Source organism: Hemicordylus capensis, chromosome 2 (genome assembly GCF_027244095.1).
Source record: "Hemicordylus capensis ecotype Gifberg chromosome 2, rHemCap1.1.pri, whole genome shotgun sequence".
Classification (NCBI taxonomy): Eukaryota; Metazoa; Chordata; class Lepidosauria; order Squamata; family Cordylidae; genus Hemicordylus; species Hemicordylus capensis.
In genome coordinates this window covers 305344247-305362732 of record NC_069658.1, presented here as the reverse complement: position 1 = coordinate 305362732, position 18486 = coordinate 305344247, and the positions used below count along the sequence as shown (strand labels likewise).

At 41.8% G+C, this 18486-nt stretch overlaps 1 protein-coding gene across 19 annotated transcripts in view; it reads right to left on the bottom strand.

Annotated features, from left to right (window-relative positions):
- IL17RD (interleukin 17 receptor D) overlaps positions 1 to 18486 on the bottom strand; it is a 138104-nt gene that overhangs the window by 17754 nt on the left and 101864 nt on the right. For 17 of the 19 annotated variants that reach the window (XM_053296320.1, XM_053296323.1, XM_053296318.1 and 14 more), the window contains 8 exons: positions 15062 to 15180; positions 13245 to 13365; positions 11070 to 11114; positions 10806 to 10957; positions 9805 to 9870; positions 8888 to 8942; positions 8332 to 8442; positions 7225 to 7409 (listed from right to left, as the gene is read on the bottom strand). In XM_053296320.1, coding sequence (XP_053152295.1) covers positions 7225 to 7409; positions 8332 to 8442; positions 8888 to 8942; positions 9805 to 9870; positions 10806 to 10957; positions 11070 to 11114; positions 13245 to 13365; positions 15062 to 15180 — 854 coding nt within the window. The remainder of the gene's footprint in view (positions 1 to 7224; positions 7410 to 8331; positions 8443 to 8887; positions 8943 to 9804; positions 9871 to 10805; positions 10958 to 11069; positions 11115 to 13244; positions 13366 to 15061; positions 15181 to 18486) is intronic. The other 2 variants (XM_053296307.1, XM_053296308.1) reach the window with 2 other exon arrangements.

Here is an 18486-nt window from a genome sequence, read left to right as displayed (position 1 = left end):
ACAGGTAGTTGAAAAAAGTTTGAAAAAAAAGATTTAATATGTGCGGCGGGGCAGCCCCTGAACATTTGGAGACAGGAGGCCAAGGAGCAGATTCCCAAGGTCCGTGGCAAAGTGCATCTCTGATCACAGCAGACACGCAACATGTTCTCGCTCCTTCCTTTTTAACTTCAGAAAGTTCTGCTTGAAACCGAGTCTGGTTTGAGTATTCAGAGGCCCCCTCAGAAGGGAAGGCCAGAGCGACAGCTGACTTAGGTTGTGCCTCAGGCTGGACGGTGCTGCACCACTTCCCAAGAATAAAGTCTCCCCCGCTGATTTCCCCCCATATTATTTTCCCTTCCCCCCGGTTCTGCAAGGAGGGGTGTGTGTGTGTGTGTGTGTGTGTGTGTGTGTGTATCGAGGGGCTGCCAGCAAAGCAAGGAGAGGCGAGTGGCAGGGGCTTGTCCTGGGGGGCAGGAGGAAGTGGCGGCTCCCCACCTCAAACTTTATTGTGCTTGAGTACCAGCTGGCTTCTCCTTGTCCCTGGGTTTTCCCACCTCCTCCTCAGTTGGAATGTGGACTGCTACTGAGGTCAGCGCCCAATGCCAGCTGAGCTGGAGCAGCAGCTGCAAGGAAGCAGAGGCTAAGGAAGTGAAGCCCTCCTCGCAGCAGCAACGGCAGCCCCCGAGCGCTCATCCCTTGCCCCGCTCACACCTTGACTGCTTCCCTCCCTGCTGGAGGGGACTACTGCTGCTGCTGGGCTTGATAGGGGCCAGCAGGGTGCCATGGAGAGAAGCAGCCTCTTCCCCCAGAGGAGCCTTCCCAGGTGGGACACCACTGATGCCGTTTCTAACCTTTGGTGAAGTGGCAGCAGCAGCAGCAGTGGTGGAGGCGGGAGCCCATCCCCAGATGTGAAGGAAGTTTGATCCAAAGAGTGCCAGTGTTCAGTGCATTACAAATTTCTTGGAGAGAAACATTAGCAGTGAGAGCTGTGGATGTAGCCACCCATCTAGCAGAGTATGCCGTAACTCTCCTAGGTTGGAGGAGGTGATGAGTGTCATAAGCAATGGCAATGCAAGCCTCAATCCATCTGCTGATAGCAGATGCTGAGACTATGGATCCCAAGAATGACGGCAGGAAGCAGACAAAAAGGACTTCTTAGTTCCTGAAGGAGCACATCCTCTTGATGCAACAGTACACAGTGCTCTGAGAACATCAAATCTGTGCCATTCTCATTCCTTTGGTGGAATGGATGAGGACATAAGAAGGGAAAGAAAATATCCTGGGAGGAATGGAACACCAAATTAACCTTGGGAATGAAAGACTGATCAGGTCTGAGTAGACCAGTATCAGAAGAAAACATGCAGAGATCTTTTTTGATAAAGTGCTTATTTCTGAAGCTCACCTGGAAGAAGTTATAGTGATAAGGAATCTGAGTTTGAAAGGCTCTACAAGCTGGTGTTCAGCTTCCAGGTGGCTAATTGGAGCCAGTCCAGATTTTGATTATGAATGGGATCCTGTGAGAGAAGGACTGGAAGATGCCATGGCTGGGTATGAGAGAGCTGGATAAGGTCAGAAAACCAAGGTCTGTTCAAACAATAAAGGGCTATCAGAATGACCCTTGCTTTGAGAAGCCTGACCTGGTGAAGATAGCAGCCAAGCAGAGGAATTGGTGGGGAGATTTACAGCAGGTGGTTGGACCACAGTGTCAAGGCATTGGTTGCTTCGACTCCCTCTGTCAAAAAGTGAGAGAAGAAGCGAGAAACCTTTGCACTGACTAGAGATACAAAGAAAATGACTGACAGATATCCAAAGCAGAGACAAATCTACTGGAATACTTGCTGAGAAAGGCTCCACTCTGCCTGGTCAAGGTTCTGATGGCTGAGCCAGTCTCTCTTCATGCTGAAAGCTCCCAACATGTTGAGCAGTTATGGAATGAAGATGAATCTCCGCCCAATTTAGGATGAAGAATGGCTTCCTGGTGGATGGAATTAGACTGAGTCCCTCCCTGTTGGTTGACATGACTTCACCGACATAATGTTGGTTTGGACTAAGTTGTCTCTGTCTCTCAGTTGGTGGTGGAAGGAAGGAGAACATACCTGAAGGCTCTCAGCTCCAGTCAACTGATTCTGTGGCAAGCTTAGGAAGGTATCCACTTACCTTGTGCTGTCAAATGAAGGCAGTGAACTCCCCAACCTGTCAGGTTGACATCTGTGGTCACTAGGGTCCAAAATGGGTAGATTAAAGACTTTTTTCTGGGACAGACGGGATGAAACTAATCACCAGCAAAGAGACTGACAAACCTCTGATGGAACCTTTTTAGATCTGGATTGTTTATCATGTTGGAATGATAGAATAAACCACTGGCGTGGGTAAAGATGCAGCCTGGCCCAATAAGCAACTCTAGCATTGCCACCATTAGATGGGTCAGGAGGTGGTGGCTGACCCTGGGAGATGAGACGAGCAAACATATGAGGCTGAAAAGATCTTGTCCTGTGACAGAAAGATTTGCCTAGCTGTGAGTCAGTTAAGACTCCCAGATGGAGCACTTGACACATTGGGGTAAGGTGGCTCTTTTGGAGCATGATGAGAAACCCATGCTTCTGAAGGGTTCAAAGAGCCATCTGGAAATCTTCGAGTATCTGGTTCTGAGATTGGAACTGAAGCAGAATGTCATCAAAATATACCTGAATATACAGGCCCCCTTTTCAGATATATGCTATGAGAGATGTCAGTAGTTTGGTGGAGGCTGTACAAGGTTGAAAAAGTAGAGCCCTGTATTGATAATCAGCACCTGTGTAGGCAAATCTGAGAAACTGATGGCTGTCAGGATGGATGGGCACTTGTAGATAGGCCTCCTTTAAGTCTATGGATGCTAGATAGTCTTGGGATGGTGAGACCTCTTGTGACTGGGTAGAGTGTTTCCATGTAGAACTTGCAATGCCTTAGGAACTTGCTGAGGTGCCTGAGATTTAGTATGGCTCGAAGGTCGCTATCTTTTTGGGGTATAGTGAACAGAATCAAGTAGAGGCCTAGAAAGTGTTCTGAAAGAGGAATCTTTTCTATCACCCAAAATTACTAGAGGGGGTGGAATGGAGTGCAAGCGCTATAGATGATCCTGATCTTGGAGTGGCCAGAAGCTTGTTGCATGAATTTAAAAAACAACAACAAAGAAGTTCTCACATGTAACCCTCTTGTAATGTGGGTTCTGAGGATCCACCTGTCTGAAGAGGAGACTCCCCAAGTGTGGAAGAAGTTTATGAGATTACCTCCTATTTGCTGGGATGGTGAGTCGGGAGCTCTATAGGGTCGCCAAGAGGAGGAGGGTATGAATAGTGAATAGTGCATTGAGGTGCTTGGGAAGAGAATCTGGATTGGAATCTTTGTCTGTTCCAAGATGCTCCATCCAGTGCTTGAGCCACAGGTGTCTTTTGGCTATTACTCATTCTGTTGAGACAATAGCTCTAGGAAAAACCCAAAATATTTAGGGTAGCATCTGCTGAGAAAACTGAAACCTTCTGAAACATGAGCAAGGTCTTAGGATAGTCTGGGTCAGAAGGAGGGCTTTGTAGTAGCTTCTCTGTCCTTAAAAGGGCTGCTCTAGGGAGGGAAAATGATGATGTGGAAGACTCTCTAATAGCTAAAAGCCTCATGAGTCTGCTTTTGCCTCCTTCCCTCCCCCCAACCCCCCGACTGACCCTTCAAAGCACTGACTGTGTCCTTTAGTAGAATTGCCCTGGAGAGGAGATCCCCCACAGGATTATCTACCAGGGCTGGGGGCGCTTGAGTTTATCCATAACACTCTGAGATAAAGAGTAAAAACAATTAGAAAAGGCTGGTGTTTGTTTGGCTGTAGTTGGTTATTTCCACTCACTATGAAGGATCTCATGAAAATATTCTGGCAAAAGAGTAATATGTAATGGAGACTTATGCTTAGGAAAAACATGTGAATCCTTAAGTAAGGGTTGGTTGTCAGCATTAGTAGCAACCTCTGTTTCCAATACTGTTAGAGCTTGAAGAAGAAGAGGCACAAAATCTTCAGCAGAAAACAGTCAAAGAGATGGGAAGGAGTGAGTGGAATCCTCATCCCCATAATCCTCACCACCCAGGGAATGCACAGGATGCTGGCGGTGGGGGGCGGGGACACAGGAGATGTGGAATGGATACCCAAAGGAGACCCTGCTCTTGGATATCAGTAAGGAGAATCACTTCCAGATAGTTCTGAGGAATGTGATGCAAGGTGTTGCTTTCCTTTATGCCCACATCTGGATTTTTAAAATCTCTCTCTTTTTATTCCTCTTAGGCAATGGGAAAGCATTGCTCAGATGAAAGAATAAAGGAGAAGCCTTTTTGTTGGTTGGTTTTAACACTTGCTGGCTTTAACAGGCTTGGGAAGGTGATTATCCAGGGCCTTGTTAATAAAGTCTCCAAGGCAGCCATTAAACACTTCGCAAACCAGCTAAGATCGGAGAGAGGAGTAAGTGGCCGTAGGGTGTGGGGGAGGGGAGCAGGATCCTGAGAGATGCTGCTAGAGCCTGTGGGAGACCGAGAGGAAAGAGGCATGGAAACAATAATTTTCATAGATCTCACCACAGTTTGAGCATAGAGAGGCGTTGACTGTGGAGTCGCGCTCCCCGGGGTGCAGGACATCGTAGAGGACTATGTGGGGCAAGCAGAAACCACAGCAGCAGCAGGGCTTTCTTTAATTCGCCGAGGCTCCAGGAGAGGAAATGCTATCAGGAATGGGGCTGCCTGAGGAAGAGGCTGGATATGCCTTGGAGGCTCACTATCAGATGCTTCCTGTTGTTGCTGGTCTGAAGGCAGAGCAGGTGCCAGGGCAGACAAAATGCTTGCTGGTCCTTCTGTGCAGAGGTTCAGGGGAGAGGAAAGGGGGTCTTTCCAGACAAAGATCTCCCCCACAAGCTGCCTTCCTCTAGTGCAGGGTTTCTCAACGTGTGGGTCCCCAGAAGTTGTTGGACTTCAACTCCCATAATCCCCAGCCCCAGTGGCCGTGGGTTGGGAATTATGGGAGTTGAAGTCCAATTACATCTGGGGACCCACACGTTGAGAAACCCTGCTCTAGTGGCTATTATCTCTGGTCACTCATTTCCTTTGAGGGTCTGTTGGCGCTCAAAGAGCTCCCTCTAGTGTCCTCTATGAGGCCTTTGCAGTTTTTGCCACTTTAGCGTAGGCCTTGGAAGATCTTTTGAGATTCTTCATGAGTAAAGTTTTAGCAGGTTTAGCTTGTCGAGAAGCCATAGAAAGGAGAAGAAAAGAATGGATGAGAAAAGCAGACTGTATTTCTCCAAAACTAAAGTTCTTAACAGGAGAAAAAAAGCACAGAAAAGGCACTAAGACAGAACCCAGGAGCAGAAGAAAAGAATAAAAGAGGGGAAAGGAAGATGAAGGAAGGCCTCAATCAGTATGGAGAAAACTAGGAGAGAGTGGCTGTCTCTGGAATAGGCAGGGCAGAAAGACTAGGTGGGTTCTCACTTCCCCTACTCTTAAAGCCTTTCCTAATTAGCATAGGCTTTAGGAAAACCTATGGAAAATTAGGAAAGGCTTTAATTAGGCAAGGCTTTAAGAGCAGGTGAGAGGAGAACCCACCTAGTCTTTCTGCCCTGTCTACTCCAGAGACAGCCTGCTCCAAGTGGGAGACATTAACCCACACTGGGTGCCCTCTGCAGCACCAAATACCACTTTACCTTTTAAACTGTAGTTTTTGCCACCATTTGTGCTGGTGACAATGGCAGGAGTTCCAGTGCAGAGCTATTTCCCAGTGAATCCCATCTTGAATATCTATCATGCCCCAAGGAACAGTATGGTTATAAAATGGTTGCTGCCATGAAAAAATGGAAGCCAGCACAGTTTCAAATGTCAACAGCCAAATTTTTCCATACTGCCCCAGGGTACCATTGTGTCTTGAGACAATATGGATATCCAAAATGGTGCTTAGGAGGAGGCAGATGCACACTGCAGCACCTGCCAGTAACAGTAGAGATTGTGATGAGATCTAGAGTTTCCAAAAGCATAACTGTTTGCAGAAAGTTCAGCTACTTTATATATGAAAGTCATGTGGAACCTCAGTTTATATTAAATGGCACCTCCAGGTCACTCTTGAGGCAGCTACATGAGAATAGCTGCAATGTACAAACTTGCCTGAAATTTGCCCAATGTATTATACATGTTACAAGACCTGAAACAATAAATGTTTCATTGGAACAGCAAAGCAGCATTAAGTTATCTACATATGCCTAAGTAGAAGATTAGGTTTAATTTTTAAAGCAAGGACTAAACCATCTGGTATCCAGCAAGCAGGTTAGTAAAACATTTGGCATGGTAGCTACTATGGCTGTGCACTGGAGCTTCTAATACTAATGGAATTGCAGTGCCTCCCTCCCCCACCCACCCGGACCCAAGAGATCTGTGCCCTCTCCATCTCTGCTGGCCATTACATGGCTAATTATGATATGCCTGTTTCATCTTTCCTTTGGCATTGATTGAGATGAAAGGTTTCTCTTGACTGATTTTTATACTGTCTTTATTGGCTCGATAGTGTTTTTCTGGTTGCTGAATTATGTACTTAAATATGTTCTGAACTACTTTGATGCCTTGTGGTGAGAAGTGGCATACAAATCTGAAAAAAAAAGAAAAAAGACACCACACAACTAAAGCATTCTGGCATAAATTTGCACCCTTTAAAAAAGTTAAATGTTAGAAACATTTCTGAAAACTAACTAAAGCATAATAATGCAGGCAATCACTTATAACATGATTTAGCCACTAGAGGTCAGACTTGCTGTATGAATCTTCCTGTAATTTCTTTCTTCTTTTTTAATCAACATTTCATACAAATACCAATTAATTTAAGCCTTGCTGAGACTGGATTAACTCTGAACAAAGAAACCTCTAAATAAATTCTGAAGCCTCATAACTATTCTCATTTTGACTCTGCCAAGTCTATTTATTTAAAATGGATATTTTCACAAAATGTTGAATTTTTAAAAATGGCCTGGACCAAGCATATTGAAAAAGAGGAGCCAAAGATTTGTGCAAACTAAACAATATTTCCTTTTTTAAAAAATGTATATGTTGCACTATCTCCTTCCACATGGCTAGATACCTTCACTGCTCATTTCTAGAACCAACTATCACATGCTTGTTTGGATCGGATACAATATGCATGTTTATGTCACACACCTGCACATGTAGGCATAAAACAGTGCAAAGCACTACAAAAGAGTTTACCTCACAGCCACAGAAATCCTGGAGGAAATAGGCAAAACACTGAATGACATTAATGTGCTTCTGGCAATCTTTACTGGAATAGCAGATGAATACTTTGGGCCGAGGCCGTTGCCTTTCCACATGGAGAGCTGCAGAGTAGGCAGAAGATTCTGAACTCTCCTCATCTAAATGGGAATAGATATTTTCTAAATTGAAACAAAAAATTGAAAGAGAAGGATTTTACTGTCTACGTACACACAAGCACTGCCATTTCCCCCTTCAGCTTGTAACTATAATAGGCAGTCCATTTGTCCTTATTTCCAAACATCCTGGTTTTCCATCCAATGCCAGATAGTATAGTGCCTCTTTTGATGTTTCACACAACTGAAGTTACTCCTGCTGTTGGAGAGATTATTCTCTACTGCCTATGTGGTTCACACAGTGTAACAGAAACATTTGGGTCTAATGTACACGCACACAGGGTTGCAGTTGTGGGGTATCCTCTACAAGTTTGACTGAGCATAGACACAGAGCCTCCTCCTAAACACTGGAATAATGCTAGCGTGTAAAAGACATTAGGGGCCAATCATTTTAATTCTTGAAATAAAAGCACATTATTTCTGGGCACAATCTACAAGGCTACAATCTACAATCCTACAGTGCTGATACAACTCTTTCCCAGGCGAGCACAAGGACTTAAGCCTAGAGAAACTTCAGGCATGTTTGAGGTCAAGACGACACACGGTCCAACTGCCATGCAGCAATTCAACCATGTGGCTAGGACTGATTGGAGCAGCTTCAGCAGTTTTCAGCCAGGCAATAAGACATGCTACAGGTCTGTAGCTCCTCACCAGAGGCTGTTTCAGCTGCTCCCAGAAGTTACAGAAGTGTCACTGATTGCTGCATGTCAGTCTTCTCATCCCACGTATGACTAGAGCTTGCCAAGGAGGAACAAGTTCACCTCCATGCTGGGTTAAAGGTAGAACAGAAATACAGCAGCAGAACAGGCTGAAGAACACTTATGATGATGGAATCTAGCTTTTAACACAGAATCAGGCTCCTTTTTATGTTTAGTCCTATTGTAAAGTCCCCCTACTCCAAATTTCAAAAATATATTTATATACATACCTTGCTGCTTTTTGCGACACATCACTGTAAAAAGCGTTGCAAATGCAGAGATGACAACCAAGGGAACGGTAATGGCTATTGCTCTTATTGGTCCTGCCCACGGGGAGTGTACTTTGGGAAAAAGAACAAACAGAACTAAATTAGCTCTGCTCAAATTGAGATTTTTAAAACAATTTTGTCTTCCTGTTTCCTTGGCTAGCACATGCAAGACAAACTCATCCAAACTAAATGTTTTTTTGTGTGATAATGTTACATTAAACAATATATGAGCACTAAATTATTTAAGCTTTGCTTTCGTCTACCATTGTTATGCAGCCAAAATACAAGGTGGCACTGTAGTGATTTCACTGTTCAATGGTGCTGATCATAACATTACACAGGACAGAAGCAGCAAGAATAAGCCAAGGAATCCACCCCTTTCTCCCCAAGATGTGATTAGTGTTCTAAGACGTTAGCTATCCTAACTACAGATCAAAAATTATTATTCAGAAGTAATGTCAAAGTAACATATTTTTCTTAAGAGTGAGCGCGGGGCGGGGGGCGGGGGGAGACATACCTGGTTTTAATGCATAGTGCATAGTTTTCCTTGTTGTGTTTGTATCATCAACCAGCTTTAAAAGAAGTGTATATAAAATATTTATTTTTAGACATAACAGATCACTGTTAGGTAACTAGACGTTTTACAAAGATGTGAGGTTACCAAGAGAAGTTAAATTAATTAACCGCCTATGGACTAGCAGTTCACACATGCTTCAGTTGATGACTGCAACCTCAGTCACACAATTTCACACAGATGACTGTGTGAATGCATCATTTAATCTTATAGTCAGAACTTTTATATCCTCAGAGACTCAATGCTTTTCAAAAGAGTTGGTTCATAGGTTGAGCTGTGAGTTACCCATTAAGCTACAAGTTATCAAGTGTCATATGCATATATGAACGAGTCCAGAGTTGGTCCAGAAGAAAAGATTCCAAAATTTTAATACATTTAGAAATATATGAGCGCACATTTTAAAACATTAAAATAAATATTAATCCTTAGGACTATGAAATTAAGTTGAACGATTTCATGTTTTTACAACTTAAAGTCAGTCATAGACCAGCATGCTTAAACAATCTTCCCATATTTAACAACTAATCAACTCCCCATCCTCCAAAAACTTCCATTTTCACATCATGTAACCTAAACAAATCCAAGTTTCAAAACTCTGCTCTAAATATAGAATTGTCAAGAGTGTTTGGATTCAGCTTTTGCCCCTACCTATTTCCCACTCCCCCTACCTATTTTTATAAGTAAAATCATAGCAAATACTCTCACCACTGTAATACTGCAAAGATATAGCAAATGTATAATCATCATCTATAAAACTCCCAACTTCAAAAGGAGCTGAAGAATAGTGGCTCCTTTAATTTTACAAGGCAAGCAATTTCTGCCGATTCCAGCTTCTGAAAACTACAAATAATTTACCTCACCTCAATTATATAATCTCCTGGTGAGACGTTCTGAAGAGTACAGCTTGTGACGTCTGTATTTTTTTCCTATCAAGAATTGAAGGCAATTTTTAAATGAGCAATTTTTATACTTTTGAACACTAGCAGAAAATGCACTCACTTTAAAAAGACAGCCAGTTTGGAAATTCATGCTGCTTCTAAGCATCTGAAATTCATCTAGTAAAGATAAATGCAAGTTTGTGTTCTCCCACTCTTTCTCTCTCTCACCCCCCCATGCCAAAAATCTAAATCCCTGTGCGAACACAGGTGTACAAGGCTCTTTTCTTTCGCCTAGCTAATGCAACAGGAGAGCCCTGCTGTACCCAGACTGGTTCTGTTGGATGGTAGCCCAATTTTCTATCACACTGCCCAAGGGAACAGATTCCAAAGATGAATTCATATGATAGAAAGCAACTGGCATTTAATCCAAGGAAGTTAGAACTGTACAATGTTTTATGGCCTGTAATGAAAACACTGCATTTGTATTCCATAGATTAAAAGCTGTATAACACTGAAGCACTCTTAGCCCAGATATATTACTTATTATTTTGAGATAAGAAACAGTCAATAGCACTCTCAAAAATCCAGAGCCATACCAGCCAATGGATCCATACCAGCCAAACTGGCACGATCCATACCAGCCAATCTCAACATATTCAGCTTTCATTGATTTCAGTGGGGAAGAGTTAAGCACCTGCTAAATTCTCTCCCATTGAAATGAAGAGGTTTTGAAAGTACGTAAGTTTGGATTAACCATATCCAATGAGTTTTTCCTAGGGAGAAAATGAGACTTCCTAATGTGTTCATATGATTTATAACACATTCTTGGTAAAGGAGCAATAACCAATTAAACCCATTTCAGAAAGTTTGCTTTAAATACACTGACTAAAATGGCGAGAAATGAGGCCTGATAGTTAACAATAAAGAGCTGTTGACACCTAGCAGTTCAATACATACAGTATTGCAAACCATGCTTGGCATACCTGTTTGCAGGTCTTCTGTTTGAAGTGTCCTTCATGTTTAAGTTTGTAGTGCAAATAATAAAATCGGAATCCAAAATTATGTGGAGCATGGTCAAAGGACACATGCATGTTAAAGCCTTGCTGAGTAACGTTCAGGCTCCTCGGCTTCCAAACTATCAAGGAAAAGAAAGATGTTGAGCTATTTCAAGAACATGGATTTATTTTATTTTGTATACATGTACTATATCTGGGTATAGATCATACTAAGTGAATATTTCCACTTACAAGGTTTGCAGGCTAAGTTTTCCGGCTGTAGCAACAATTCACAAGCTGTCAAGGAAAACACACACACAAAACTGATAAAGATCTATACTTTTACAACCAGCATATTTCCTAGTCCATTTCCAGACAAAATTAAAAGGTGCTAATTTTTACCTTTAAAGCCTGAAATGGCTTAGGACCAGGTTACTGAAAAGACCACCACCCCACCCCCTATTAATCTGCCTGCTCATTATAAGCAACAGAGGGCTCTTGCACATTCCTCCACCAAGGCTCAGTTGGTGGTGACATGCTAGAGCGCTTTCTTGGTAGTAACCCAAAGTTGTGGAACACCCTGTCCCAGGAAATCTGCCTGACAACCAGTCTGCCTTTCTTTCAATAGTCACTGAAGACATGTTTTTTTCAGCAGGTTTTTAATTAGTCATGGTTGGTTGCAACTGTTGATTTTGTGTTTTGGTTGTTTTCTGCTGCTTGTTTAGTTTGTTTTTATTTTAGTTAATACATTTTTATTTTATGATAAACAAAATAAAAGCATAATAAAATTTATTTTAACTCTTGTGGTACACCACCTTGAGCTTTCTTATAATGAGAAAGGCAGGATATCACTTTTCTTAAACAGTAATTAGTTAACAAGAAAGCCTACTTCAGGGGAAAAGGCATATCCATCAAGTTTTTCTAGAACAAGAAACTAGGATAGGGCTAATGATTCTATGGCCTAGTTCACAAAATTGTTCAAATCTAGGTTTAATATGGCTTACCAACATTAACATGAATCCCATGCCAAGGTAGTTTATGGCCCCAAATTAATCTGAGATTCCAGTCTTCGAGTGGTTTCACACAATCATGCTAATATGAGTAACTCACAGGAATGACTGTATGAACTAGGCTTATGTCACCCAAACACACTGGTCCTCCCTCCATAACCACCTGAAGGCCAGTGGAAAGGGCCTAAAGAACCCACCATTCCAGCAGCCTTTGACTTGTTGCATGTGGGTAAGCCATTCAGGCTGTCACAGAATTGCTAATTATCATCTGCCCAGAGTCGTCTAGATGGGACAGCTCAAATATTCCAAGAGATTAATGTAGGAAAACTATAGTTTTTCCTAAAAATTTGTTGTGCAACATACAAGAAGCAGGATCTTCATGTGACCTGACTATGTAAGCAAGAGGAGGAAAGTAATATTTTAATATCCACAGCAATAGTTTAGAATGGAAACTTCAAACTATTAATATCCTGAGTAAAGCTACAAATTCAGTCCAACAGACAATCCATATGATAATTACATGATATCTTTGTTTGTTATTTGTATCTTTACTTATCCTGATGGCTGATCCACACACAGGGTGCAGAATATACAAGGAGAGAGGTGTAACCTTCCCTGTCACACTCAGAACCATTAATGTGAACAGGAGTTCACGCAGATAAATTCGGACACATGAAGGCTTTGGTCATGCAATCAGTCCATAGCAAAAATGTGTAGGGTCCCATTTGTAAAGACATTTATGCACCTAGGCCCCAATTTACACTAAAGGTTGTATAAATAGTAGAAATGAAGTCCAAGGTTTGTTTCTTTATCCTGATGCTTGTGCTGTATATTCTAATGCCAGTGTATGAACTAGCCCTCCTATAGTCTAACTTCCTAAGAGTGTTTACTGGGGGGAAACAGATGTGCATAATTCATATTGAAATTACAGAATTTGCCATCTCAAGATATGGTGATGGCCAATAGTTCAGACAGCTGTAAACGAGGATTAGACAAGTCCATAAAAAGGTAAGACTTATCAATGGCTACCAGCCATGATGGTTATATCGAACTTTCAGGTTCAGGGGCAGTATAACGCTGAATAGCAATTGTTGGGGAGCTACCGTGGGAGAAGCTAATGCCTCCAGGCTCTCCTTGTGGCATCTGGCTGGCCACTACAGGGGACAAAATGATGGACTTTATGGACCTTTTGTCTGTTCCAGCAGGGCTCTTCTAATGTATTGGAGCACTCATCATTTCCTGTATTGTAGATTGAGATGTCCACCCCATCATCTTTTGGGGAAGACCAAATTAATTTCAGTGAAGACTATGCTTTGATGTGGATTAGAAGTATGCAGATCTAGTTGCTCCCCACTTTCATAAGACACAAGACCTAGAAATCTGCAAAGCAGAAAGCCACAACTGCTGCCGTACTTACGCCGAGTTCTGAAGAAAAATGGGTGATAGTTACTTTCATTCTTAATGGAAGGAAAAGGAACAATTTTTACAAAGTAGTCGGTTTCAAATTTCAGATTTAGAAAAGGCTGAGACTCCACACCCTGAGTGGGAGAAGAAATTGAAGTCAGTCAGTAATATATTTTATGGCTACTTGAAAGCAAATATTTTGTGTCTACTTGAATGTAAATATTAGAGTGCATATTTTCCCAGCATTCACATTTCCCAACTAACATCTTCTTTATAAAAATGTGCTTATTTACTTTTAAGAACTTAGATGCCACCATTTAATCCTGATAATAGGGCACCCAAAACAGCTAGAGGCTTCTTGATTTGTACCATAATCTTCCAAACAGGAAACATGTCCTGCCCCGCCTCCCCCGGCAAGTGGCAATAATGCACTTTTCTTCTAGCACTTCATAGGGCTAATCCTTTGCTACAAAGGCATGGCCATGAAGTTCACAAAGAAGAACAATGTGCCCAGCTCTGATAAAAACAGATAAAAGTAATAGGGTTACACATCCCACTTTGTATAAGAACTGGCCTGGACCCCCATGCTACTCCATAAACATATTTTGAAGTCACTCTTGTAGTCTTAGCTACTCTGCTAACATTTTCTAAAACTCTTTGCCTTCAGTGTTGCCACTGTCTGTCTTTTATACTCTACACAAGCACAGCGCTGTATGACAGATGGTTACTTAGAGCATCATTTACAAATATGTGCCAGGGCAATGAGAAACAACAGGCAAAGGCAATGAAGTGCTGAGGTTGCAGTGTACAGGGTAGGTTGGGTGTAGAGCAGGGGTTCCAAAACTGGAGTACCACCAAAGCAGATGGTACTCCAGATGTTGATGAACTACAATTCCCATCATCCTCAGCCACAATAAATTCTTGCTGGGAATTATGGGAGTTGCAGTTCAGCAACATCTAGAATACCAGGGGTTGGAAACCCCTGATATAGAGCATCACACACTCACCACTCTGCAATGTTCCTTCATCAGCTTGTCAAGCTCCTATTGTTGTTGCTGCATTTCTATCCTGTTCTTCCTCCAAAGAGCCCAGAGAGGTGTATATGGTTATGTTTATCCTCACAACAACCCTGTGAGGTAGGTTAGACTGAGAGAGAAGTGACTGGCCCAGAGTCACCTAGTGAGTTTCATGACTGAATGGGGGTTTGAACTCGGGTCTCTCTGGTCCTAGTCCAACACTCTTAACCACTATACCACACTGATTTCTTCAGAACTCAGAAGTGACTCACTGAAATCTCACATTAGTCTGTTCAGAAGTTATTGTACCGAGGTACAGGGCTAAAACAAGTACACTAGCTAGCCCTCACTCCTACACCCTCTGTAGCTATACCCCTTCCCCTAATCTCTCTAAGCACAGCATTTGTCTGCAAAGACAAACACTGTACCCAAGGAGAGCAGGATGTGTGGCTACTGAGTGAGTTGTTGCAGGGCTAGCTGGCATTTTCATCTTAGCCTAGTATCCAATACAATAACTCTGAGCAGAACTTTTTTTTTTTAACTGTCCAGAGGGACAACTAATAAGTGCCCAGGATCTACTGTGATGGTTTTGCTACCACCACCACCTTCAACAATAAAAAAAATTTTTTTTAGCAAACACCTATCTGAGCTCTAGTATTCCACATGACACCTTTGAAAAGAACTTGCAGTGAAAAGCCCCATGAACTCGAGTGGAGTTTCTCATAAGTAAATCGTTTGGGGAGTTTGGCCTACATGATCCAACACTTCAGACAAGTTTAAAAAACAAAATATTTTTCTGAAGCACACCACTTACAGTCCACTTATAACTTGAGTTGAGCTGCTTTGGGTCTTTTAAAACCAGTTGTTGACACTGTCTCCCCTCTGATTTTAACTCTTCAAGTATTACTCGAAATCCCTTTAGAAATTCGATACCTGCATTTAAACAAAAGTTAATATTTAAAGACTGACTACATATAAAGACATATATTCATAAGCTGACTCCACCCATATGACTTCTGGATTCCCATTATTAATGGAGCAGTACAGGAAGGAGATACTAGAGTGGCTCCCACACTGCTGAGGGATCACTGGAATGGGGGTGGGGGTCCTGTGACTTTGAAATGCCTGGTGTGTAACTTCTTTTTTTTAAGTTGCACAATAAACTGTTTGTACCTTTCTTTTGAAGATTAATTATATAGCTAGCATGAGTTCTGTGATTACACTTTGCTCTGATGTAAAGGTCAAGTGTGCTGTCAAGTCCATTTCGACTCCTGGCGCCCACAGAACCCTGTGGTTGTCTTTGGTAGAATACAGGAGGGGTTTACCTCTGCCTCTTCCTGTGCAGTATGAGATTATGCCTTTCAGCATCTTCCTATATCACTGCTGCCCGATATAGTACCAGCGGGGATTCGAACTGGCAATCTTCTGCTTGTTAGTCAAGCATTTCCCTGCTGAGCCACAGGCATCCACAAATTTTGGCTGGCCTTGGTACTTGTGTTGTGGTCACCAGGAACCTGATCTTGTGCTACAGAGACACTTGGACTGCCTCTAAAGTACAGCGCAAGGTCAGGGACAATTCCTTGTTTCTTCTCCTTTGCTCCAAGTTTGGGAGCTTGCCACCGTCCTACTGCATTTTTGAGACACTAAGAGCACCTCCAAAAGTACAGTGCAACATGGAAAATGCCTAGTCCCCCTAACCAAGCTAGGGGATGGAAAGGGGCAGAGAGGAGATTATCTCTGACCTTGCACAGAGAGTCAGAGAGTTACTTCAAGTGCCTACCAATTGAAGAGATTAGTAATTGTAGCTGAATGTGAAAAGCTTTGTTGGGGTGAGAACTATTGTAAAAATAGTTGTATAGCTGGAACCTTGGAAGCATGTTTTTAAGAGGAGCTCTGCATAAGTGGCCAGCTGGGAGTGGTGCAAAGGTTTGTACTTGATAAATCACAGTCACTTCAGAGGAAAGGCAGATGCATAGCTAAGATGACAGCCTACGCTGTTTATAGCAAGGATGCCATTTATTAAGACAACAATTTTTGATTTTGAGGCTGATATAAAAGAGTAGCTGTGTGAATACTAACAACGGAAGACCCTCCTTTGTTCCAGTTTACCATAACTTAACTCTGTATATTTTTTGTGCTTGAATTTAGTATTCTAAAGTGTGTGTATTTGCACAAGTATCTTATTTCTCAGGTCTAAAATGATCTTGCAATGGGAAAGGCAACTGAGCCACCCACTGTGTTCTTAATATTTAGAGGAATAAAAGTAGTGTTTGTGAAACCATGAAAGAGAAGAATTAACGGGCTCCCTGTTACCTGAGATCTTTCAACTACAGTTCTCTCTTGGTGCTTTCAAAAGGATTAACCTCTGATCATTACAAGAGAAAACACCAAGCTTTGTATCCCATGGAGATTGGATGCAGCCAAACCTGCAGCTGCAGATTAGCAATTCAGTAACTCTCCACTCTTGGAAGCACTGGGTATCACTTCCCCATTCCTTATGAGCAACTACTCATTATTTTATATTCAGATTGCCAGCTATTGAATATAACTACATAAGGTGGAATTCATCAAGCTTTAGGTGTTTTTCTGTTTATTATTTTATTTTCTGAAGTTATAATTTGCAAAACACGGGTAAGCAAGAACCAACACAACAAATAAAGCAGGAGAGGGTGGGACATGAAAGGGAATTCCAGGTCTTGTGTAGTGAAAAATGGCATCCACTAGCAGATTACTGGCATATTGGACATGTTTAAATTGTTCAGCTAAGCACATGGCTATTAAATCATGCCTAACACTTTGCATTAAGAGCCAAAATAGCTCTGGAATTGAATACTTAGCATGATACCTCTGTATTAAGATATGTGGATATGTAGTTTTCAGTTTTTAGCTTTTAAATAACTTTTATTTTACAACTTTAAAAATATATATTGTTAAAACTACATTTTAAATGTGGTTTTAGCCTAGTCTTAACTTGTCTGATTTTATTAATCTTTCATTTTACATTGTATCTATTTTATTAATGTTGTGAACCGCCTTGAGCAGTAGTGTACTAGAAGACAAGGTATAAATATTTTAAATAAAATAAATAAATTGCATCTTGGTAACTTTGTTAAACAAATTGCATTGTTTAAATGTGTCATTAGATGTGTTAAAGTAAAGTAAAGTTGTGCCGTCGAGTTGGTGTCGACTCCCAGAGCCCAAAGAGCCCTGTGGTTGTCTTTGGTAGAATACAGGAGGGGTTTACCATTGCCACTTCCTGTGCAGTATGAGATGATGCCTTTCAGCATCTTTCACCACTGCTGCCTGATATAGATGTTTCCCATAGTCTAGGAAACATACCAGTGGGGATTCGAACCAGCAACCTCTTGCTCCCTAGGCAAATTACTTCCCCACACATTTGCCTCAATTTAAATAAATACTCACTTCAATAAAATCTACTTCCAAGCAAACATGCCACAGAACCCAGCTTGGGTTGGGGGAAAGAGAATCTAACCCAGTGCTTCACAGTTTCAGCCTTCCAGATGCTGTTGGATTAGAACTCCCATCATCCCTATTATTGGCCACTGTGGCTAGGGAGGATTGTAATTGTAATCCAACAACAGCTAGAGGGCCAAAACTGTGCAGCCCTAATCCAACCTAAAGGGGTTGATCTAAGTTAAGCACCTTTAAGTCTCACTGATCTGAATGAGAAGGAAGGAGTTCAACATGTGCTTATGTACCCAATGACCTGCCAAGAGATGCCATTTCTCATTACACAAGTCATGGAGTACCTCCTCTTTCCCCTCCTCCACCCCTCCTGCCCTATATTCTTGAGTGTTTATTTTCTTCCATTCAAGTCAACTCTGGGTTGCATCCAGATTTTTTACCTGTTTAGTATCACTTGCACAGACAATAAGGTTTTTTTACATTGGAGAGCAGTATCCTTTATATTAGACTGTGAAACTAAGGCTACTGGGCTTTCTGCAAATAATCACACAGTTGTTTTCTCAATGCTAAGACTTTTGGACATCGTTGGACCAAACTGATAATGATCTATCTCTAGAAGATGTATTGTATGTACACATATTCTTTTCTAGTCCATATTTGGAGTGTTTAATTACAGGAAATTTGAGACGTACTGGATGCTATGCATGGTGTTGGATGTTGAACACAATTCTAGCTGGTGAAAGAAAAACAGGACAACTTCCATTATTGGAAATAATGGAAAATTGAAAAAACAGGAAATTTTCCATTATTGAC